The 24,924-nt window shown below is 52.7% G+C and overlaps 2 protein-coding genes across 6 annotated transcripts in view; both read right to left on the bottom strand.

Moving 5' to 3' along the window:
- The window catches only part of PWWP2B (PWWP domain containing 2B), an 88,415-nt gene extending 71,371 nt beyond the window's left edge, over positions 1 to 17,044 (bottom strand). For 3 of the 5 annotated variants that reach the window (XM_080596376.1, XM_080596375.1, XM_080596374.1), the window contains exons 1-2: positions 16,823 to 17,044; positions 10,347 to 12,000 (exon numbers count right to left, since the gene is read on the bottom strand). In XM_080596376.1, coding sequence (XP_080452502.1) covers positions 10,365 to 12,000; positions 16,823 to 16,965 — 1,779 coding nt within the window. In that variant the 5' untranslated portion in view covers positions 16,966 to 17,044 and the 3' untranslated portion in view covers positions 10,347 to 10,364. Of the gene's footprint in view, positions 1 to 283; positions 6,799 to 10,346; positions 12,001 to 16,822 lie in introns of those variants that run through there. The other 2 variants (XM_080596377.1, XM_080596378.1) reach the window with 2 other exon arrangements.
- Positions 17,045 to 17,334: 290 nt separating this feature from the next.
- The window catches only part of LRRC27 (leucine rich repeat containing 27), a 38,836-nt gene continuing 31,246 nt past the window's right edge, over positions 17,335 to 24,924 (bottom strand). Inside the window, exons 11-14 of the mRNA XM_080596721.1 lie at positions 23,255 to 23,388; positions 21,351 to 21,462; positions 18,746 to 19,231; positions 17,335 to 18,533 (exon numbers count right to left, since the gene is read on the bottom strand). Of these exons, the coding sequence (XP_080452847.1) occupies positions 19,088 to 19,231; positions 21,351 to 21,462; positions 23,255 to 23,388 (390 nt within the window). The 3' untranslated portion in view covers positions 17,335 to 18,533; positions 18,746 to 19,087. The remainder of the gene's footprint in view (positions 18,534 to 18,745; positions 19,232 to 21,350; positions 21,463 to 23,254; positions 23,389 to 24,924) is intronic.

The following is a 24,924-nucleotide window of genomic DNA, read 5'->3' as shown; positions in this document are numbered from 1 at the left end:
CGGCAGGCCAGGTGAGCGTTACGGCCTCCCAGCCAGCACTCCTGCCTCCCGCCGGCTGCACGGGGCTTCCCCCGGGGCATCAGGGTTCGGCCGGCTCCAACGCGCCGGCAGGCAGGTGTTCCAGGATCAAACTCTACCATCCAGCACCTCTACAAAGAAACAGTATCAGGTTTGAGGGCTTTCTGCTTTTAGAAAGGGCTGCTTTCTCTATGAAGAATGAGCTCGGATTATTGGCTTGAATCAAAACAAAGCAAGTCATCACTCATAAAGGAAATTAAACCAGTAATTTTGCTGCAATTCATTTCTTCAACTGCAGACAGCACACAGGAAATATGTTTTATAAAGAAAACAAGTTTGTTTGATCCCACAACAGCAAAAATCTAATGCAGATTAAAAAGGACCTGGTACGCTGGTTAAAAGCATTCGTTCCTTCAGAAATTAATCAACTTAATGAAAAAAAGCCTTCATTAAAAAAATACCCTGCTCTTCGCTTCCAGAGACGTACATACCAGCAGCCAAAGAGATGATTACATAACTAATGCAAGGCAGCTGACAGACTTGATGTGGGAAAGGCTTTGGCACAAGATGCCGGGGAGAATTTATGGCCCTCCTGCTCCGGCGAGATGCGGCACGCTCGCTCGCGCGGACCTGGGGCCACACGCGGACCTTTGGCCCACGCTGCATCCGTGGGGAGCGGAGCACCCAGGGCTTTCTGCTGCCTGCCCGCGGGCACCAGGGCCCAGCCGGACAGGAGGCACGGCCCTCGCCCTCCCGGCCTGGACGGACGTCTCCTTTGGTGCGCGGCAGCACCCCGCGCTGCCCCCGCGCCGGGGAGCGAGGAGCTTTCCAGCTGGCTGCGGGGTAGGGACTTGGGGCAGAGGGGCTGCAGGGATGAAGAGGACAAGCTCTCCAGGACCTCAGGCATCGAACACCATCTCTGGCATCACTGACAGGCACGAGCAGCCTACTTCAGACGTACGCAATCTCAGGATGTGCAGGAGTTCATAAACTAGCTAATGCAAAGCCCACGTATTCTCTAACGGTATGTACAGAACGTGGAACAGATCCATCAAGCAGATTAAAACAAATAAACCAGGCACCAACTCATCTTCATCTAGTTTGCAGGATATAGGCATGCAGCTGCTACAGCATTTTTTAGGGAGAACTTAAGAGAAACCGTTCCTCAGCCCACGCACTCGCTCCCTTTCACGCCAATCCGATCTCAGTGATGGGTACTTCCGGGAAAAAAAAGCACCAACAAAAAACGTGGATCAAGGCTGAAAAACAACATGTTGCATATTTTTCAATATTTACCCCCAAGTTTCCAGAAACCCCTTATTCCTTCTTGGCACAAAGTAGCCTTCCTGCAGGTGCAGCTCGAGGGTGTGCAGCACTTTGCACACATCTGCGTAACTACAACAGGCACAGGATGAACTACTGCGCCTCGCACGGCGCGGCAGGAGGGCCACCTCTGCAAGCCCTTCGCCCCCGCTGCCCACCCCAAGCCATGCGCCAGCAAGCCCCGGGCCCGGGGTCCCGCCGGCCAGCCTCGCCGTGCTCACTGCCAAAGGGAAGTCCCGCTGCAGTTCTGAGTTCACAACAGAAACGAGTAAATAAACGGCATTCAGGAAAGGCTCCAGAAATGTCACTTTTACTTCTCTCAGGAAGCTGCGCTATTGGTAAGTTTTCTAAGAGGCAAGTTCCCAGGCTCTTCACCCAGCTGCATCTCTGCTGCGGGGAGACAGGGCCTCCCTCCCAGGAGGCAGCGCTGGGGTCGGGGCTCCGTGGGCCCTGCCTTCCTCCTGCTGCTCCGTGGGCCCTGCCTTCCTCCTGCTGCTCCATGGGCCCTGCCTTCCTCGTGCTGCTCCGTGGGCCCTGCCTTCCTCGTGCTGCTCCGTGGGCCCTGCCTTCCTCCTGCTGCTCCCTGAGCCCTGCCTTCCTCCTGCTGCTCCGCGGGCCCTGCCTTCCTCGTGCTGCTCCGTGGGCCCTGCCTTCCTCGTGCTGCTCCGTGGGCCCTGCCTTCCTCCTGCTGCTCCGTGAGCCCTGCCTTCCTCGTGCTGCTCCGCGGGCCCTGCCCTCCTCCTGCTGCTCTGTGAGCCCTGCCTTCCTCGTGCTGCTCCCTGAGCCCTGCCTTCCTCCTGCTGCTCCGTGAGCCCTGCCTTCCTCCTGCTGCTCCCTGAGCCCTGCCTTCCTCCTGCTGCTCCGTGAGCCCTGCCTTCCTCCTGCTGCTCCGTGGGCCCTGCCTTCCTCGTGCTGCTCCGCGGGCCCTGCCCTCCTCCTGCTGCTCTGTGAGCCCTGCCTTCCTCGTGCTGCTCCCTGAGCCCTGCCTTCCTCCTGCTGCTCCGTGAGCCCTGCCTTCCTCCTGCTGCTCTGTGAGCCCTGCCTTCCTCGTGCTGCTCCGTGGGCCCTGCCTTCCTCGTGCTGCTCCGCGGGCCCTGCCCTCCTCCTGCTGCTCTGTGAGCCCTGCCTTCCTCGTGCTGCTCCGTGGGCCCTGCCTTCCTCGTGCTGCTCCGTGGGCCCTGCCTTCCTCCTGCTGCTCCGTGAGCCCTGCCTTCCTCCTGCTGCTCCGTGGGCCCTGCCTTCCTCGTGCTGCTCCGTGGGCCCTGCCTTCCTCGTGCTGCTCCGTGGGCCCTGCCTTCCTCCTGCTGCTCCGCGGGCCCTGCCCTCCTCACGTGCTGTGCTAAAGGCGCCCGCTGCCCCGCGCCCACCGCAGGCCCGGCTCGTGCAGCAGCTGGGTGCAGAGCAGCAGAGGCCACCCAGCCCCCTGCAGAGCTCACCGGCCGCCTCGCCCGCATGCTCTGCTGGTGCAACAAGCGGATGCCTGCAGCTTCGGCTGGGCACGGAGGTCCCAGCAGCACGGGAGAACAGCTTGTTGTTCTCCCAAGGAGAGTTGTTAAGCCCTTCGGTTTATACAAATCTCCTCTGGCAGCTGAAGTTACAGCTCACGTAAGCAGATCGCATTCCTGGGCATCCGTGCAGCTTGCGTGCAGTTACAAATAGCACAACGTATGGCCTGCTGGCATTTCCAAAAAACAGGCCTGCAGGAGTGGAGGGAAGGGGGCAACAGACGTCACGAGCAGGGAGAAGCAACACGGACCTAGAGGTCTCCAAACGCGGCAGCAGCAGCCACAAACGTACGGTGCCTTGAGAACCAGGAAAGCCAGCAGGACACCGCCAGGCGTGCAGCTCCACCACCCAGCACCGGGGTGCACGAGTACGCAGTGCGGGCTATTTTAGACTTGTTCTCCCACTTTGTATTAGTATGCACAGATGCTGACTCCGAGCTGTTTGAAGGAAGACTGAGAAACAGTAATTAAGTTGGATGCTTGGTTTGAGTTGACTGAACCATTTAGAAACCCGGCCAAGAAAAATTTCAAGCATTCATCTTCTGGGCTGAAATATTTCACATGACCAGGTAGGTGTTTTTAAAGCTTCAGCTATCACAGCAATCGCCACAGCTTCATACAAAATTACATAACCTTTCTGTGCCACTGGCAGAGCAGAGAAGAAGGGGTAAAAGGAAAAAGAGAATGATTTACGTTGCTTCATAAACTGCTGGCAAGCAGTTCTGGCTACATGCACATACAAAGCCCCGAACATCTTTGAAGGTGAAGTCATAACCCAGCGTTCCAAATTTTACATTAGAGCTTACTATATATAGCAAGTATGCAATAAGCTTTGATTTCTGCTGCACATAGTAGCAGTGCGCTTTTGTTGATGAATGGCGAAATGGACAGATACCGAGGGTCTATTAAGCTAATAGCAGTAAAATTAAAACCTTCAAAAAGCCAGTATTTTAAAGTTTAATGGTTTCACAGCCACAGCCTAGGGGGTGGGGGGAAGAAGGGAAGGGGGAGAATAAAGGACTTTCCAGACTGAAAAAGCAAATGAACATACGCAATGTAAAGCTGTTTCAAACAGAGGCGCATACCAAGTTCTACAAGCAATTTTTATGAAGAGCTTTACAACGCGAAAGGGAGGGCGGGAGAGCAATCCATCAGGAGAAGCCACTCGGCAGGATCACGATGCGCAGGGAGCCGTAGCCCCGCGGCAGCCCAACGCCCCAGCCCCCGTCGGGCTTCCCGGGGGGCAGCCGGGGGGCACGGCTCTCCTGCCCTGCGGCTGCAGCCCCGCTCCTGCTCCGCCTGCAGAGCGGCAGCACGCCGCAGCTCGCGCCCGCCCGGCTGCACCTCCCCAGCCACGAAGCTCAGCGCCTTGGTATGGCAGCAAGGCTGCTTGTTGTAAAGCCAGAAGTAGCTGGGTTTCGTGTACGACTGCGCAGGACAACTCTGAACAGCCATCATGAGCTCAAGGAACTTGACGTTTATGCAGCAGCAAGTTTAAATATGGATTTACCATGAAAGTGAACAGAAAGCAAATGCAATAGCACAACAGGCGTTCCTGTTCTCTAGAGAACACCAGCTACAGAGCACACAGCCAGGCTGGAGCGCCGGAGCACACGGGGACTGGCTCCTGGAGCTGGTCCGACACCTGGGCCTGCTGAGAAACGTGCCCTCAGCACCCAGCAGGCAACACCTCCCCATCTCAGAAGACTTTTCTGACAGCCACACCTCTGGAGATGAGTCCCGCAGCCCAAATGGGTTACGGAAGAGTCCAGCCACGTCCGGAGCATGGCACCACAGCGACACGGGGCAGGATGCCGCAAGAGCCTGGGGAGATGCAAAACCGCTTGCAGCACGATTTGGAAGGAAAAGCATCACCGTGGCTCAGGGAGGTCTCCCAGGCAGCACGAGGCGACCTCAGCTGCTGCAGGAGAGGCTTCGCACCCGCTCCTTGCTCACAGCCCTGGCGCAGCCACACGCGCCAGCACCACGCCTCCGTTCAGCACCTGCTCGACACAATCAGGACGCCCGTCCCACGAAGCACCAGGAAAACTCTTCCAGAAAAGAGATCGCACACCAGCAGAGCTCTGGGCAGCGTGTCGGGTCCACGAGGTGCACCTGTTTGCAGGCAGCCTGCAGGACGTGGCACAAAGGAGCAGAGGAGAGACCGTGCAGGGGGAGCGGGGAGCAGGCTGTGCCCCGCACCGCTGGGAGCGCAGCGGCACCGGCAGCTGCCTCGTCTGCAGCGGGGGCCTGGTACCACCGCAGGCAGATGGTGAGATCAGGCTCTGGTGAAACTGGCAGCAACCCCCCGTATTTTGGCCTCAGTTTCTTCTGGCCTTCATTTTCTTCCAAGCAATATTCCAGAGTGTGATTACGGAGAGCTCGACTCTCAGAAATAACCAGTTCAGTAGCCCACAGACGAGCTACCCGTCGCATTTCCAGAGCCCCTGGCTGTTGTCAGCAGAGCCTCTCTGGGGCCTGCCGGGCACCGGGCCCAGCAGAACCAGCAGCTCCTGCCCCAGCAGCTTCCTCCCCGGCACTACGCTGCTGCTGAGGGCCCGGGGTGGCCATGGAAGCAGGGTCAGACCCGAACCTGGAACATCCTCCCCAGGGCTTCCACTGCCGCTGCTCAGGGGGACGGGGCTGCAGCCTCCCCCAAAAGGCCAGGGATCTCGTGGAGATCCCGTGCGTGCCCTGTTCGCCTCCTGAGAAGGAGGCTGCCTCGGGAAGGTGCCCACGGGACAGGGGCTGAAGCACACACCGGCATGGCGAGCACGGCCTTGTCACCCCGCCTGGTTGTACCCGAGCCACGCGAAACGCAGAGCCCACAGCAGCGCTGCGAGGTGTGAGCCTCGCCGAGAGCAGCTCAGCCTCGCTGGGAGCCCAGCCGGCACCTAAGGGCTCTCCCTAGGACAGACGAAGCAGACACCCTTTGTGCTCCCGGGGAACCACTCTCGTGGTGCTTCGCATTGAGGCAGCCACCAGGCGGGACCAGGCCCGCACCGTGCCCCCCCAGGAGCACAGCCCCGACGCACCGCGGGGACCTGGCAGCGGGCCGGGCTCGGAGGGCAGGCGCCACCGCCTGCTGTCCCGACACCGCCCGAGGGCTCAGGCCTGGTCACGGCCACTGCTGTCACCAGCAAAGGCCTGCAGTCACCGCGCGAGCAGAGGAGCTAACACCAGGCACTCTGACACCAGGCAGGAACTCAACCAAGCGTTCGGCCACGAGCCGAAGGCGTCTCTGAGCACAGGGAGCATCACACCTGGGGCAGCCATGCACGGGGGCGCTCTGTACATGAGATATGAAGTAGAAGCTACAAGGCAGCACGAGAACGCGCTCAGTGGGCATTTTTCTCCTGGCTATACTCTAAACACACATTCAGAGTGTCTTCTGAACGTGACTTTTACAAGCTGCTGGTCTGCCTGCTGTTCTCCCAGAAACCTTGTTTTACTAGTCAGTTAATGGCAGGCTTTTAATAAAGTATGTTCCTTGCCAAAGAATAAGGGCAGAATAATAAAACACACAAGATGATCATGCCAGCTTTTCCAACCCAAAACAAGCGTTGTTTTTAAAATCCAGTCACTTCCAGGTTTATACGCACTCACAAATGGACCTGAATTGTTTGTACATTTTTCCAGCGGTTACCCTACACAATTTGCAGAACAACATCACGTGCCAGAGGACAGAAAGATGCACAACACAGTGCCAGCAGTCACAAAATTCTGCCATGCCTACGATGACCACGAGCAGCACTAGCACAGCGCAGGTGCTGAACGCATCTCCTGGACTCCTGCTCCTCGTTTGCTCCCAAGGACGAGCCCTCGCGCAGTTGCTGGTGAAGTCGCAGCATGATGGATTTTACAGTGGCAAGGTTCAATACTGCCAGTCAGATGCCTGCTCCTGGAAACACATTTAATTGTCGCTCAGATGTCCAATGTCCTAGTCCTAGGACTAAGAAATTGGAAACATTAGCAACAACTTAAGTTACACCCTTCGGGAAAGAACAGTCCGTTAGCAACCAGTAGAAACATCTCAGTTCTACCCTAGGAACACCTGAGGAAAGCACCAACATTCAGTCCTCCTGATGGCAGAGCACTAGATACAGGGCAAGGCTCCGAAACAATGAGTTGCTATGTCGGTGACGTACCGAGACACCAGGCTCGCTGGTCTAACAGGAAAACTGAGTAAACATGACACATGTGGAAGATGGGAAGTGGTTCTGTTCTGCTTTTCTAGTTTTCTTCTGAGTGCATGCAGTTGTTTATCCAATTATCATGTAATTTCCAGGCAGGCAGACTGGGCTGGCAGCTCAGACACGAGCAAGGCAGAAAACCACCCTCAGAAAGCCGACGAAGGAGGCCAAGGAAGCAGCAATACGTATTAAATATGTCTGTATAGCCATATGTGCACGGTGAGGTTTGGCTGCAGAGTACAGGGGGAAGGCAGGGGCTGGCCTAACCCAGCCCGTCCCATCGTTTCCTCACTATTCTCAGTACCACCTTCTTTCCCTCACTTTACAGGCCTGTTCTATCCCTTCTGCTCTGTGCCTACAGGTCAGGCACGACCGTGCCTGCCATAACCCACGTCTCCTCTGGAGCAAGTGCTTCCTTTCCTCCTCGGGGCCTTGCTCGTCAGTCTTTCATCCTGCACCACCGCTAGCACCACGTCGGCAGTGGTCCCGCTGGTAGGAACGGGCAGTGTTTTCCTTAGGTTAACGTGTCACCGGGCAAGCATCCTCATTTCAACCTCCAGGTCGCAGCCAAAAGGAGCAAAAAAGTCGAAGGTTTTCCCACTCTGCATGGGCTGACTGGCATGGGCGATCTGATCGGAAGCATCAGGTGCCGCTTCACCCTGCCCCTTTTTCTCCCCAGCAGCCAGCAGATGTGGCACGGCAGCCCACCGGAGCTCACAGCAGCAAAGCATTATCCAGGCAGAAAGCTGAGAGCCAATAAGAGCAAGTGCCGGGGTCCTGCACCTGGGACGGGGAAACCCTGGCTGCACGTACAGACTGGGCGATGAGACGCTGGAGAGCAGCCTAGAAGAGAGGGATCTGGGGGTCGTGGTAGACAGCAAGTTGAATATGAGCCAGCAGTGTGCCCTGGCGGCCAGGAGGGCCAACCGTGTCCTGGGGTGCATCAAGCACGGCATTGCTAGTAGGTCAAGGGAGGTGATTGTCCCGCTCTACTCTGCGCTGGTGCGGCCTCACCTCGAGTACTGTGTGCAGTTCTGGGCACCACAGTACAAAAAGGACATGAAACTGTTGGAGAGTGTCCAGAGGAGGGCTACGAAGATGGTGAAAGGCCTGGAGGGGAAGACGAGTGAGGAGCGGCTGAGGTCACTGGGCCTGTTCAGCCTGGAGAAGAGGAGGCTGAGGGGAGAGCTCATCACAGTCTACAACTTCCTCGTAAGGGGGTGTCGAGAGGCAGGAGACCTTTTCTCCATTAACACCAGTGACAGGACCCGCGGGAACGGGGTTAAGCTGAGGCAGGGGAAATTTAGGCTCGACATCAGGAGGGGGTTCTTCACAGAGAGGGTGGTTGCACACTGGAACAGGCTCCCCAGGGAAGTGGTCACTGCACCAAGCCTGTCTGAATTTAAGAAGAGATTGGACTGTGCACTTAGTCACATGGTCTGAACTTTTGGGTAGACCTGTGCGGTATCAAGAGTTGGACTTGATGATCCTTAAGGGTCCCTTCCAACTCAGGATATTCTATGATTCTATGATTCTATGAAAGCTGTCAGCAACAGCGACAACATCCACCCCGCTGGAGTGGTCCCACAGCGCACGCACAAATCCGGCGAGGTCAGTTCAGAAGACAGACAAAGCTCTGCTGCTCCTTTAAATCGGAGTTCAGAAAGGAGACGTGGATTTTGACCATTTTTCTTCGGTTGACAAGGACAGCATATTCTGGGCGTCAGGTTTATTTATATTCCTGATCTAGCTAATACGAATTTGGGTCCAATCCAAATACTCTCAATATAATAAAGCCTTTAGCCAGAGTTAAGCAGCATTTGAAGAGGCAAGATCAAGGATGAAGCTTAAATGCTGCTGCAGTTATACACTTGTACTTGCCTGAGCGTCCAGTTGTCCAGAGCCCCTGAGCCCACAAGAGGAACGTGCCACGCTCTCATTACATGCTCCAGCCAAGCTTGCTGCGATGGAATAACGCAGTCAAAGCAAGTCCGTCACTTTCAAGCAAACGGTGAAGCCCCACAGCAGAGGGTACAGAAAGTCCTTCCCCCCCCGGTCAGGATTAGGAGAGCACTGGCCATTGTAGTCCCACTGCACTGCAATCGCTTCGACACAGAGAAGCAAAACAGTCGATGGCAGGAGCAGCTCTGGCTTGTGCACACAGCCCTTCTGGCACGAGAGAGAAAACTTAGGGAAAAGCTTATGGAACAACAGAGTGAACTGACAAAAACCCTCCACAGGAGGCTACGTGAAGCTAGACCTTTGACGAGACTCTTCCTAATTAGCTATGGTTTTCAGATAAAAAGTTAATCCATTCCCTTGTTTAGTAGTATCACAGATGAGGCTTTATCTAGGTAATGACAGCTGGAAGGTCACAAAACAATTCTGGACCTTACTCCAGCCGATGGTATTTTCCCCACGCACCTCACTAAGGGCAGCACAGAAGGCAGCATCGACTAACGTTACACGTGGTGACCCCATTCCCAGTCATACCACGTCCTGCTTTTATAGGCACCAAATTTTCATCCTGGGCAATTTTTATTTTATTGACAAGGAGTCCCGTCCCACCCTGCGCTCGCAATGAGTAGAAGCAAAATATGGAGGCGTTACAAAGAACCAGTTCCCACTTCAGGTCCTCAAAGAGGCTGCAGGCGAGGACCAGAGGAACTGCATTTGATGACCCAGGCCAGTCCCCACCAACGCACCAACATTTCAGACACAAGCCAAACGGCTGCTGCAAATAGCATTCCCCCATCAGAGACAGCTTATAGCACAATCACTTTGATGAGTCAAAGATAATGCCTTCGTAAGAAATAAATACCACAGGGGGAGCAGTAAATGCAAGGAGAGCGAAGGGCCTCCAAGAGCACGTAACTGTTGTGGTAACTGCTTGGTACAGCTCAAAACACAGCCTAGAAGCTGTCAGTCCTCCCACCACACGGGATTAGTTCTATCGCAAGTGAATTATCATCGATACTCACCACATCCTAACTGTAAACAGCTCTAACACGTTACTACAATATTATTAGCTCTCTGAGCAAGCAAGGCTTGCTTCCTCACAGTGCCAGTTGCTTTGTACTCCCCTCCGAGATCAGTGGCTCCAATTCCCGCGGTCATCCCAAAGTTTTGGAGCTAACGGCTCTCATCACCTCTGAAATTGCCACCACCACCTCACACCCAGGCTTTTAAGTTTAATAACTGCCGACTTCTTTTTTTTAATGGAAAAATAAACGCAAACGGTGGAATGTTGGTTAAAAAACACACGGAAGTTTTTTCCATGGGTAGCATTAGTCCAGCAAGCACTCACCTGATACTGGCGACAAAGTTATGTTTCAAACTGTGTTAAGAGATCTCTTATTTCTGGAGTCAGATGCTCTACTGCCTTCGCAGCTTCTGTGATAGCTTTCCGATACATCCCTTTCTTCTTGCGATTAAATCTCAGTTTGAAAAACTCAGAGAAAGGGGAGAGTTTTGAAACAGATAAGAATGAAGTCGTTGGAGAACCAAACCATGATACTTTCGCTTCTCGCCACGAAGGCTCCCCGTTTTCCTTCTGGCTAAGGTTTATGTCAAGAACACGTGCCGGCCACCATGGAAATCCATGAATTTTACCCCAAACAATATCCCCCACTGAAACAGTTCTTCCATCTTCGGTGACGCATTTAGACACGCTTTGGGTATGTAGTCTAACTGTTAACGGCGGCACAATTTTACGCTCATCTTTTGAAGATGAAGAGACAGATGCATCATCACCAGGTAAAAAGTCACACATTTCTGGTGATGTTACTTCTGAACTAGAAGACTTGGATTCATCTAGACTGTCGTTACTACACACCGATAAACTAGAAGAATCTGCTTTTCTTTTCCGATAATTCATAAGGAAAGCCAAGTTATCGTGTCCATCTTTACCTTGGGGAAACCTTTTAAAGTCGTCATCTTCACCTGAACTCCCTGAAGAGATCTCAGCTAAACCCCTGTCTGTGGACTCATCGTTGTAAAACGCAGCAGGGTTGGTCTCCCTGCTGTTCTGAAGGACATTGATTTCATCGATAAGTTCTGCTTTATAAATTGAAACGCTCTGACCATCATTTATGCGATGGGGCTTCAGCCTTATCTTTGGAGGTGGAACATCCGCATTGGAATGCACCGGCCGCGTGAGCTTCAGTTTTGGAATGGAAGCAAGCTGGCTGCCTGCTGACTTGTCCATTAAACATTTGGTTTCTCGACATCGTTCGGAGTCTCTGATCTCCTCTTGGTCCTCCTCTCCGTTCTGCAGTACTCGCTCCGGGCAGAACGGTTTGACTGAGCCGTGAACCCGGGAAGGGATTTTTACAACTTCGCCTTTTCCTTGTGGAGTACTGTAGGATATTTTTATAACCGGTGTTCGATGCACTAGCTCCCCAGAAAATTTGTCGTCCTCTCTCTTTTCTCTTTTGTTCCTTTTCTCCGTGTAGTCAGAGTCGCTGTGCTTTTTCTGCTCTTTGTCCTGAATGTTTAGCTTCCTCCTTGTTTTAGCATTCTGCCTAGCCGTGTTTTCATCCTCGGGGTTCAGAGTGTTCTTACACTTCTCACAAAGCACCTGCCTGGGCCGCAGCCTGATCGTGCTCATGATAAGCCTTCCCGGGTCTCTGTTCCGTGACAAACGCCTCCTCGTCCTCTTTATAGTCCGTGGTGGCGGCTGAGGAACCCACTGGTTGTACGAGTGCCGCAGCCACAGCGGGCGAGGAAAGGGAGCTCCCTCGAAGTAGGGCGGGTAGGGAGGGAGGCTGCCGGGCGGCGGCGGGGGCAGGAGCGGGGGCACTTGCTCGTCACCGCTGCCTTTGGGAGGCTTTCCAGCGGCGGGCTGCGGCTCCGTCTCGCCCTGCGCAGGATCTCCGCCGTCAGGAACCCCATTAGTGCAGGCGCTGGCAGGAGGCTCCTCTTGCTTTGGGAGGGAGGATGGAAGACAAAACAACCCAGACCTAAAAACAGGACGAGAGGGAGGGAAAGAGACAAAGAGTCAGGGTGTTTGACAGGTGCTTCTCGGGAAGACTGCATAACAAGCGTGCTGGTTCCTTAGGAAACACGCAACGTCGACACGCTGATAATGCAACGTTTTCTCTTTTAGGGCAAGGCAACCGATTCTGCTGCTGAAACAAATAATAGCGTTTGAAATTCAGGAAAGGTGTCCTGCTGCTTTGCCAGAGAAGGCATGGACATCAATATCTTTTTCCACATACTGTTTACATAGAAAAGGAGTTTTGCTCTAAGAAGTTTTAAGTTTTATCAGGCAAAGCAGTTTATTTTATCAGCAGGCCGGTAAAGCCACGGGGAAGCCTGCGATACCGATTATGCAAGCCCTCTGGGAGCTGTTAAAGTTCCTTTCCTCACGCTGCACTTGCGTGGCTGATTTTCAGCTTCTCCTTCAAAACCTGAACAGCTTGGTTTTGTTGCATATCTCACACTTTCAAGCCACAGGTTCACCAGTACACAGCTCTGTTCTCCCCGGGTCTTCTGCATACCTGACTAGTTGTTAAAATAAGAAACATACTCCCGCTTCAGAAGAGCAGGATTAAGCATGATGCTGCACTCTTGGTCAATGCCCGGTTCCACTACAGGCTATCAAAGCCTAGATACCGTATCTTGCCCAGACACTGGCATAAGCAAATCCTCTGAAACACCAGAGCTCATAACCATGCTTCACGTCTCCGGGTTTCTGCACAAGAATTTATGGTCTTAGCCTGACAATTAGAAATACTGTGCTAACGCAGCACTTCGCCAGACACCTGCCCTGAAACACTGCCTCAAAACGGGCAGCGCTCGCTGTCTTGGCCTTCCAGAGATCCCGCTGTGGAGATCATCAATAAACTGCCTCAGCATTTCTCGTAACTGTGCAGTGCCGTATGGATGAGCCACAACCAGACGGAGAACGGTCACAGACCAAAGACAAGCTTTAGAGCTCTAGTTCAGGCTGCCACGATCCCCACTGACCCTCGCCAGCCGTCACTTCCCTTGTAATTCCCAGGAAGGAGCCGACCCTTCCTCAAACAACAGAGGGATCTCTTGCAAGACTTTGGCAACCACTACCCAGAAGGGCACTGAAGAGGAGGTTAAGGTATCCCTTGATCACACATCCTGACCTTAAAAATCAATGCTACTGGTTCGCAGACCAAGAGGGGCCTCCTCCCTCCACCCCGGTGCTGGGGCAGACAGCACCTTTCCCAGCCCCAGCCTCAGGCTGCACCGCTTTGCTGAAGAAAGATGCTAAAATACCACCCCCCGTTACCAGGCACGCACGAGAACATCTCTCCTGCCCAGACGCATCAGCAGAGAGCAGCGTTACCGATGCTCACACACCACCCGAGGGCACAGACACCAAGCGGGGGCTGTTTCAGCAGGTCGCTGGAGGATGGGGAGCGTGGATCCCACTTACGCTAGCTCTGATCCACCAGCTCCATCCTCCTTCTCTCAGCCACTGCAGACTCTCTCACCTCACTTCTGTGAAGACTCTGAAGTTTAAAACTAGGCTTACATAAATTACACAAAGAGGAATTAATCTGATTCTGGTACCAAGTCACTGTTCTTCTCCAACTGAAACCAAAAGGCTAAGTGCGTTACCTGGACCCTAACACGAGAAGGCCCTTCCCATCACTCAAAAAGTAAGAAAGCAAGAGCAGAGTCTGAACACCAGACCGGGGAGCTCCACGTCGGACTGCTAGTGAGTCGAGAGGATTGAACTGCTGAAACTGCAAAGTTTGGAACATAATTTTGTTCTAAGATTTATTTTTTCTTTTTAAACAGAGACAATCAAGAACGTAGGTGTCTTTCAAACGACAACCAAGCGAGCAAGCACACTTTGTACCGCCAAAGATGTCAGCACAGTTAATAAAACAACTGGGAGCAGTACCACTTCTGAAGCTCTGGCTATAAATTTTGGTTATTTCGTGCACTGAAACCGTCCAGTTCAGCCGCCTCAGAGAACAGCACAAGAGGAACCTTCCCCCGCTCCGCAGGTGGACGCAAGCCCGGCCTCCCCTGCTCCCGGAGCCCTGCTCCCAGAGCCCTGCTCCAGCCGCTGCCCGCAGCCTGTCGGGGCGCAGGCAGCCCCCACCTCCCGCCCCACGACCCGGCGCCTGGCGGGGACACGGCACGTGGGTCAGCCTCAGCGCGCGACGGACAACAAGTTTCCGTGAAGGACACGAGGGGGGCTGGGGCCAGGGTGCCCCCATCCCCTCAGTCGGGCAGCTCCGGGCTCACGCTGACCCCCGAGGGGAGGACGAGCGGCAGCCTGACGCCCTCGGCCGCCCGCAGCTCAGCCTGGGTAGCCCTCGAGGCCAGGCCAGCACCCCCTCTTGGGGCAGGGGTCGGCGCCTCTGCTCGAAAGGGGCCCTCGCTGCAGCGAGCCCCGAGCTCCGCGGCCAGCAGCCAGCTCCCAGCGGCCGCGTGTCACCGCTGCTGCCCGCCGCCGGCCTCCGCTCCCTTTTGTTCACACTGGAAGCGGCTCTGAAGGCTACAGCAGCAGCCTTCCTGAGAAACCCTTCCCTGCCCAGTCTCCCTGCCAAGCCTGTTTTGGGGCAGAGAGCACGGAGGGTTCTGCTCTTTCCTCGACTGCTCCCCCCCCCAGGACGTCTGGCCCGCAGGCAAGGGGCACAGAGCTGCCCGGAGCCGGCAGGAGCAGCCGCCCCCTCCCACCCGGGAGGCTTCCAGTTTCTGTGCCTCAGCGCTGCCCACCCCACAGACATGAGGTGCGCGGGGAGGCGCGAGACCTGCCCAGGCCGTGCTGCAGGGCCGTGCTCCACGGTGCCGTCCCCTCGGAGCCGCAGCCGTGCCCCAGCCCGACGCTGCCTCCTGTACGGGCGCGGCGCTGTGAGAGGATTTCGCCTCGGTGCTCTTCCACCTCCTGCGGTGCTCTTCCACCTCCTGCGTACCAAGAAATGCCTCATTCGACACGCTTTGCTTTCCAACAGAAGCTTACTTTTACCTCCAGGAGAAACACACGTTTCACCAGCCTTCCCTACAACACCCTGACTTTTGTTCACATCTGGATGCAATTCACGCGTTTCTAACATCTACTTACAGTTACTATTGATTCTGCACGCTGAAAGCCATCCAACTAAAGTGACGATGCGAGAACTCTTGTTTTAGGGGCATGAGTGTTTGTGCAGGCATTACAAGCATCAGGAAATACTGCTGAATGAGATCTCACCCCGTTCGTAATCCCCATTTCTGGGGCAGACACAGGCAAATGGATTAGGTTACCTCAATCCAGCCTCTCCTTGGAACAGAAGACATTGTCCTCTGATTTACTCGTGCATAATTAAAAAACCAATTCATTACGAGTTCAGTTACAACAGAATTACCAAGCCTCGTTATCAAGAACACTGTCGCTGCAGTGGAAATGCATTCAGATGTCCGCAGGAGCCCCGACGCCACGCAGCTCACCGCCTAGAGGAAGGGGCTCAGCGGAGCGCAGTGACAGCGCGCAGCAAGTTCCAGCGGTGCCCAGCGGGCCGGCGGCAGCCGCCCCCTCCTCAGCCCCAGCGGAGCCGCGCAGGTGCCTGCCCACAGCCCGCTCCCACCACGTGCCCGGCCTCGCCCGCCGCGCCGGGGAGGACGCGACGCCAGCCGCTTACAGCAGCGCAGGGAGCAAAGGCCCACCACGCGCCTTCCCCTCTTTTCCCCCTGGGGCCCAGCCCTCGTTTCGCAGCGGAAAGGCCCCGCACCGGCTCCTCTTCCAGGCGCGCCCCCTCCCTAGGTGAGCCCGCTGCCCCCCGCCATGGGGTCGGCCCGAGCGCGGCGCCCCCCTGCCCGCCGGCGCCTGTCCCGCTGCAGGAGGGGAAAGCTTCCGCCACGGCTCTGCTTCGGGCGAGCTCGGGGGCCTTGGGAGCTCAGCACGGAGCTGAGGAGTTCCTGCTTTCGTGCCTTCGGGCTGCAAACCCCGGCTTCCCACCACCGATCCCTGCCGTTAAGGCGAGGGCCAGGCCCCGTCCCCGCATCCCAGTGCTGGGGTCGCTGCAGGTCCCGCCAGCCCAGCCCCCCGCTCGCCCCAAGCCACCGGCGCCCCCCGGTAACCGCCCTCGCACTCGGCCCTCCCCCAGCACCGGGCCCCCACCGCGGCCGGGGCCCAGCCAGCGCCCGGCACCGCCACCCGCGGGGCGAGCCCCTGGAGCGCGGCAGCGCCTGCCCGGGCCTTCGGGCAGGCTCCGGAGGCGGCCTCGCCGGGCTCCCCGCAGCCCCGGCGGCCGAGCCGCTCCCTGCGGTTCCCCGGGCGAGGCAGCACGGCCGCGGCAGCGCTCGGGAGCCGGCGCAGAGCCCAGCGCTGCTTCGGGGGGGGCCGGAGGCGGTGTTGGCCCCGCTCGGCTCCGGTGCCGGGGGCAGAGCCGCGGGCTCCCCCCGCCTGTCCCGCCCCGCTCAGCGGCCGCAGCGCCCCGCCGCCCCCCTGCCCTCCTGTCCCGTCCCCTCCGCGAGCCGCGGGCCAGGTGCTGCGAGCCCCGAGCCCCGAGCCCCGCGCAGCGCCCGGGGGGGGCCGCCTGCGGGCTCCGGGCTCCGCCTGCCCGGCCGGGGGCGCCGCACGTGGCGCGGCGGGGGGCTGCGGGGGGGGGGGGGGGGGGGCTGCCGGCGGGGGGCGCTCCCCGCACCGCGGCCGGGACCCGGCGGGGGGAGCGGGGCCGGGACCGGGACCCGGCGGCGCTGGGGGCGCTTTGTTCCCGCCGGGCGCCGGCAAAGGGGGGGGGGGGCGCCGGCGGCCCGGCCCCGCGCAGCCGCCCCGCTCCCCGTCCCCCCGCCCCGCGGTGCCGCCCGTACTTCTTGGTGCAGTCGAGCAGGACGCCGGTGAAGCGGCGCTCCCCGCAGCTCAGCGTCACCACCAGCGTGTCGTTCACCATCTGCTCCACCAGCACCGGCAGCCACGCGCCCACCCGCGGCGCCCCCGCCTCCGCCTCCGCCATGCTGCCGCCGGCCGCCGCCGCCCCCTCCCCCCGCCGCCCGCCGGGGCCGGGACGGGCCGCGCCGCGCGATGACGTCACGGGGCGGGCGGCGGCACCGGGCGTGACGTCACGGCGCCGCCCCCGCGGCTCCGGGCGGGGCGGGGCCGCGCGCACGTGCGCGGGGCGGGGCCGGGCGGGGCCCCGCCCCCTGGCGGCCGCGTGACGAGGGCCCGGCGGGAGGGGCGGGGCCGGTCCCGTCAGGCCGCGGGTCACGTGGGGCCGCTGCCCGCCGCCGGCAGCAGCCGGCACCGGGCGGGGGGCGCGGGGCCCAGCGGGGGCAGCGGCAGCAGGGGCCTTCCCGGGCGGCCCTCAGGAAGCGGGTGGGTGGGTGTGTGCGTGTGTGTGAGCACGCCGGGCCCCTGCGGGCTGAGGGCAGCTCCCGGCCCGCCGAGGAGCGCAGCACGCGCAGCGCCCCCGCCCCCGCCCCCGCCACAGCGAGCGAGTCAGGGGCTGCTGCCGTCAGCAACCTCTGGTAATTGAAGCAGCAAAACACAAACAAACAGAAACCCAAACCAACAAAAACCAAGCCCCGCTCCACTGAACCCGTATTTATTTGTTGGGGACGACTTTTAGCGTTGCAATCACAGCACCTGGGGGACGGGCCGGGCCCTGGCTCTGGAACAGCCTCGGCTTCCTGCAAAGCCTTGAAAATACATTCAGAACAGCACGCAGGCATAGCAGAAAGTTCTGCGCCATCAAGGGCTGAGGAGCCCCCGCTGACTTTCAGAAGGAAAGGGATTTTCTGACGCGTCAGCCAACACTTTTACAGAAAGTCGCCCTCCAAAGCTGCCCGGAACCTGGCCGCGGGCCGTAAGGACGCCACGTGCGGCCGCTCTGGAACAGACGGCATCGGTCAGCACACGGCTGCCAGGGCAGAAACCGCAGACTGCACGAACAAATGTCTTTTGGGTGTTCAAAGGAAACCTCGTAAAAAATGGATCATACTAATGTCGTCACTTTAAATAGTATCCATCCAGAAAACTGCAACAAAGCCCAAGGAGCTGTTCCGAGCTTCCCACGTGTGGCACTAGAAGCAGCTCAGTGAGCGCCATCAACACCCGCACGGGATGGGGAGGTGCCCAGGCACACAGCCCTGCACCTGCTGCGGGCCGGCGGCGGGGTGGAGCGCAGAAGTCCTGGGGCACGCCCGAGGTACCGGCAGCACCAGCCAGGGCCCGTCCTGGTCACAGGCAGCTCTCACCTCTGCCACCTCTTTTCTCCTCTATTAAAGCATCCTCTTCTCTGCAGGATCTTGGGGATTTGCTCCATATTTTTCCTTAGGGTGAGTTTCTCTTGCAAACACTGCCGCTGCTGCTCAAGCTTCCTACAAAGTCAGGGGACATCAGCTGTAGAATGCTGTCCTCTTCCTACTTTCCCCCCTTCCTCTAGTGAGTTTTTATTGCCCTCTGAACAGAGGAGCAAGCCGTACATTCTCTCCACCAGCAGCTTCTTGCACATCAGGTGTCAAACCCCACCCCTGGGACTGGACAGCATGCAGCACTACAGCGCCAAGCTGAGGGAAGCACCTCCTGTGGGGAAGAGAATAAAAGGAAGGATACAGGAAAAACAATCATGGAAATAAAATGTAAATAAAGTTGTTCTACATTTGAAGTGTACTTTTCAGTTTAACATTAAGCTTTAACATTAAACAGAGCATTTGTGATTAAAACCCAGAATGGTCTGATGTGACTAAAATATACGCTGCAAGGCCAGAGAGCATGTAAATTATGAAATTAGGTACCTACAACTGTGTACAAGAGCACACACTTCCTCATATTAGTAAAATTACAAATGTCTGCTTCAAAAACTGGGGACAAATGTTGATATTTTTTTCCCCATAGGATCTTCATAAATCTGTAGAAGCTTTGTTGAGATAAAGGTGCATAGGAGCTGAAGAAAACACCTTCCAACACTTTGCACCACAAGTATTCTAAGAGAGACAAATTCCACCGTCAGTTAAAGCAGATTTATTATCATTATAGGCTTCATGTTGTTAAATGCAGTCAGGAAGGCTGAGAAGAGGAGATCTTTGTAATTCTCATCTTATGAAGTAAACATTTCATGCTTTAACAATTCCAGGCACTCAGAATTTCCTATTGGAAAATATATTTTTAGTTTGCATTCCTGGTGAATCCGGTAAAAACTCTCCTGTGAAGGCCGTAAAACGATACTCCTGGAGAGGAAGTCCTCTTCTGAGTTTTGCTAGCTTGGTCTGTAGGTCTTCAACCTTTGATTTAAAAATAAACAAATAGTGAATGGGTATATAATTATATACAGTTATGAACAGAAAGCACTCCAGTTTACCAGAACTCACACCACCTCTAACGAAAAAACTAGCTCTCGCTGCTTCTGCTGCATACAGCAGTGGTGGTAATTTCTCCCTCTGTCCTGCAAAATCCTGTTTCACGAGGAACTGTTACAGCAGAAGTCAATCAGGAGATCGGATTCCTTCACCACTAAGTGTTGTCAAGACTCTTGAATGTATATTTGGAAAACCAAAGGGCAGATTCCCAATGGAAACAGTAAAGGCAACCAAGCCTTCTTGAACTGCAACCACATCCCACCTGGAGCTGTGTAGGACCAGCGCGACCAGACAGAGCCCCCCGAGAGTGCTTGGGGTCCGCAGTTCAGGACGCGCGGAGCCCCTGAGAAGTCCACTCCTAAATGCCCTGGCCGTGTTGTCATCCCTGACTCTTGTACCTACACCTCGAGGCATGAGCTCCATTTTGGGAGCGCACAGTTTGCGTTTTGCTGTGCGTAACGTTACGGAACGCGGGTAATTTTAGAACAGTGTCATGATTTCCTGGCATAGGGACAGACTTTGCGCACTACGTGTAACTTGTTTGCCCTGTTATGTATAGTATGGAGAATGTGCTTTGTGTGCACTACAGCACTGGTTTTGAGGCCAAAAGGTGCTTTGAATAACATTAGAATTTCCTTTTCCTAAAAATGCAGGTGCTATAAATTGGTGCAAACACTGTAAAAATGAGGCTATGAAATCCACAGCCTTTACGCCATCAGTTTACACAGCTACAGCTATTTGCACATTTCCAATTTTTCTACCTAGTGACTGCTAGGAATCCTCAGGACATGGAACCCCATACTCAAGTGAAAGGTTCAAATGCAGCTGGCTGACAGCAGGCACAAGTTTCTACTACCATGTGAGGAGCTGTGAAGGAACTGCCTTTTCATAGACTGCTGCTCCTCTTTGCAGTAAGAAACAATTTTGGAGTTGTTTCATATTCCCTGTGCATTATAAAAAGTGTTTATTACTAACACTAGTCTTTACTAGGGAAAGGCATTGCCAAATTTAGTACTGGTGATACCTCTACAACATTAATGAATTTGATTTCTTGCTTGATTAGAATGCATGATAAGTACACAACATACTGTGACATTCGGAAGAAACATATAGAACATTTGTACTTGCTCTGCCCTCAGTAAACTTATTTCTAAGACAGCTTCCTTTTTTGAATCTGACAAAATCCTCATTTCAGCAGGTTACACGGAGGCAGGCAGAATAGAAAGGAGAAGAGAAAGCAAAATGAGAAGCCCCACCGCTGGCTATTTGGTCTCTGTCGAGTAATGCCATTTAAACCCTGCAGAAGCTCAGTCACTATCTAGTGACCTCATACAAATGTGAATCAAACCAGTTTAGGCTCTCGAGGCAAAACTGATTTTGAGTGGAATGACTTGATTATGCACAGAAATCAAACTAAATGCAAAACACTGACTCATTTTATTGAAAAATGTATTTTGACCAGCTACATAGTTTGGAAAGCTGAAGTAACACTTTCAGTTGAAACAAAATAATCCCTAAAAATGTTGCAATAAACAAATAAATGTTACACCTGCACTAACTTTAAGGACAGCTCTCAATTTTTCTTCCTTAGAAGGCAGGTGTAGATTTATGAGTCCTCTTTCCAATTGTAAATGGATAATTATGAATTTCAACTTTCTGTTGCATTAACCACTTGCATAGAACAGCTTGCACGGGACGTGATAAAAACCATCATTCTTGTCCAGTGAGTTGCATATTAACCTTTGGCCATCTCTTATGCTTTTCTTGATTTCTGTCTTCTGTCTTAGAATTCTGGCTTTACTTTTGAAAGACTCAAAATGCTACAAATGTTTAGACCTGTTCATATACGTACATGTTGTGTGCATGTACACACAATTATAACATAAACAAAAATAAATGTTCCATTTTTGATTATTTTAGTTTTAAAATATTTGGTACCTGAGATTAACTTGTGAAATTAATGAAATGACAAATTTACAATGGCTAATAAGCGCAGAGCACTACTGCATTTACTGTAGTTTCCCCCAAAAAAGAAGATGCTCACCATTTCCAAGTCCTGCTTTTCCTCTGGGGGTGTTGCTCTTAATTTTTCTCTTGCTTTCACCATTCGCTTGTGCCATTTGAGGCCTTGTTCCATTTTCTTTTCTCTGAGGGATCTAAGTAAACATGATGGAAATATTATTTCAGTTCCTTTATAGTCATTGAGCCTTCTATTTCTGGTTTCAAGTATTTAACACATTTCTTCCAAAAGTATTTGCACGATGGGAAGCAAAATGAATGAAATCTTGTGGCCTCGCCTTTGCTAATATGCACTTGTGCCCCATGCGGTGCTCTTACACTACTGTATCTTACAATACTGCGATCCCACACGGACCTTACTTTAATCTAACCCTTGCCTCGTTCAGTCCATAAGCTCAATGGCACTCTGGGAATAGGTCAGAGTGTGGTAGTGGCACAGACTGCTTTTGGTGGATCCTTTGCAGAATTGCTGTAGAAGCTGGAAGACTTTCAGTGCACACAGTGCCACAAAGAATGGAAAAGGGAACAGCATATGGTCAAGGAAGCTGAATGAGGTCCTGTAATTCAAAGTGCGTGACTGTGGAGGAGACACTGATGGGGAGTTCAGCTTAAACCAGAAAGCAAAACTAAAGGAAATGCTGCGGAAGGCATGCTAGCAAAACAAGAGCTTGAAGAGGCAACGGAACTGTGTCCAGTGCGAGTGGTTGAATAGTCCATAGCATATATAAGCTACTTTTCAAAGGTCTTGCCTGTAAACTTAAAATCGTGCTGGGACAGGAGAAATACAGGAAAGGAGTACTGTAGAACAGCCCTTCCCAATGTACTGAGATACTCATGCAACCGTGAAAGGCAATACGAGAACAGGACAGAAATTTCAATGACTGCGAAATTAACATATTTACAGTACTTTACTCCTGTGGTCATCAGACCTGTCTGGCCATAGCTGTGGTATCTGTAACCATCTCTTCCACATTATGAGAAGGTATACAATGCAGCGTATTGTTACTTGAAGCTGATTAAAATTTTCCTCGACTTACAGACATTTGCATAGTGGTTATGCCCCGAGAAAGTATCTAGCGGGGAGGATGATGGTATATGCATCAACTGGAACGTGCTTGTCCAGTTACTCAAGTTACAGCCCCATATAAAGATGGACTAATTTTTAGGAGTGCAAAATGGAATGAAATGACATCTTTGAATTAGGAGAAAAAAAATCTCAGAACATTCTAAGCTTTCCTTATAAAAGTTAAAAACAAATAGAAAAAAACTTAAATTGAAGACTTTCCAAAATCATATCAGGTATTATATATGCTCTTAAAAATTTGGAACATGTTCACATTTCTCCCCTCTCTTCAGTGTGTGTGAGTGTGCGTGTAACCCTCAAAGAAGAATGATTTCAAGTATTTTCCAGCTCAGATAAGTACGTACATTTATAATCCAGGCCAAGCCTTTCAAGGTTAGGCCATCAGCCAGTTGAGATTTGTTTAATTCATTTTGCAAAAAGGATCACAGGTACTCAATTTCTAGTCAGCCCTCTGGCTCACACTCATTAAGTGTTTTAAAATATATTAAGATGATATAAAGGTACTATAAAATAGTTGTTTTATCAAACTAAATTATTGCTATTAAAAGATAAGAATTGTTTCAACAGTATGCTTGCCTGGGTATTGCATTGTAAGGGAAGGAGCAGGTGCATAGAGCTCAGGTACAAGTCTCGAAGTGCTAGTGATTTTATTTTTTTTTAAATAAGCTTGGAATTAACCTGTATTAATTTCTCTTCTTTTTTAGTCACAATTTATTGATTAGGATTCTTGTTGATTTTACTTCACAGAAGAGAAAATAAATAAAAGCTTTCATAATAGCAAGTTAGCAGATGCCATCAATACCATTACCTAGGAACAGTTCATAACTGTATCTTTTAGCACTAACCTTGTAGTTTCATCTTTTACTTTCAGCAATCCTTGTTCCATTTTTTCAGGTGTATGGTCCTTCTGTTTCTCAGGTCCCTCTTTCATGGCATAGTAACTGATGTTATCAGTACCATATGATGCAGTTTGGGGCATCTACAAGAAAATAAAATGCTAACACATCATATGGAAACGTTAGCAATTTGAAATCGGTTTCATATTGAGACTAATGCTGTAAAGGCTGCTGTCATTTGCAATCACTGCCAGTGGTCAGTGACTCGGACAAATGTTCTAACTGCCTTCTGACCTTTTCAGGCAACTCAGAGGCAATGGTAGCTTCTGAGCGGTCAGGTGCAGCTTACGGGGAGCATGATATAAAGCTGTAAAACACCAAAGGGATGATTCTATGATATATTTTTCCTACTTGTTACATAGCATGAATATGTTTACATTTCTGTAGGAGGGTTTAACACAGAGTCCAGGACAGCAAAAGCTGAAGCTGTGAGAAGGCTTGGTTTGAATACCGTCTCTTTTTATATGTATCTTCTCTGTGGTAAAGAAGTAATTGCAAAGTAGTTTTCAAAAACACAGCGAATGGGTGAAAACTGAGCTCCCACTGTCAACAAGACCCAAGCGCATAACCTGTGAGTAAATTGTTCAAAATACGGTAGATGTAAGAGTTCCAAGAAACACTCTCTCTTTGAAAGTCACACAGAGATTTAAGTGTTTCTGTGTAACAGTTAACGTAAAGCTAAGGCAGGCTAGAGATAAGCCTGGTAAAACATTTCATGAGCAGGATAACAGGAACCATTTTTTTTTATTATTATTTTTACATCAGGTGGCAAAGGCAGAAAAACTTTACAGAGCAAAATTGTGATTTTAACAAAATTTTGATAAAACCCCACTCCTTCCGGAAGGCCAGCATCCAAAGCCCTATTTTGGCTAGCTACTGCCTGCCCTTTCGTCTGTGAATACCTGCGTGATGCTGCAGTTTAAAAATAAGTGAACCTTCAAATATGGCATTGGGTTTTACTTTTTTGTTTGTTTAAAAAAGTCCTTGCCCTTCCGTCGAAACAGATAGTCCAAAGTAAATCTCTGGCTGGTAATAGCTTTAGGAACAAGATGCTGACATTCAGCGAGATGATTTCAGATAAGGGCAGAGTTACTGCAAACCCATCTTCTGATGAAGGCCTTTCAAATAACTTTTATAAAAGTAAAAAACCCAACCTATTTTTGAAGTATGTGCATTGCAATAGATAAAGAAAAAGAGCTCCTACTTTTTAGAAGTTTTATAGTTTTATGTTTTCTGTGGAAAATTGTTTCTGATCCTAAAACCACTGGCTTATTGACAGGGACGAAGTGCTTCACTACCAGGAAGTGAGAATTCCTAGATAATCATTTTGTTATTCAATCAAAAAGCCAATAGCAAACATTTTAAACATTACACATCTGTTTGCATACTTTACACTTAGATTTTGGTTAGATTACAAACAAAATCAGAAAAAAACAATGCTGGAGTGGCCTACAGGAGTTACATAATGCCTATGCTCATGAGTTTGGCTGAAGCTGGAGTCCTACAACTGAATTCTGCACCTTGTAATCCTATGTTTTTATCGCCTTCGATTAAGCTGGAACATTCACAGATGAAATGAGAATTATTTTACATTTACTTACAAGAGTCTTATTTCCCCA

The sequence above is a fragment of the Anser brachyrhynchus genome (genome assembly GCF_964034855.1).
Source record: "Anser brachyrhynchus genome assembly, chromosome: 6".
NCBI lineage: Eukaryota > Metazoa > Chordata > Aves > Anseriformes > Anatidae > Anser > Anser brachyrhynchus.
This window is presented reverse-complemented; position numbering and strand designations above follow the sequence as displayed.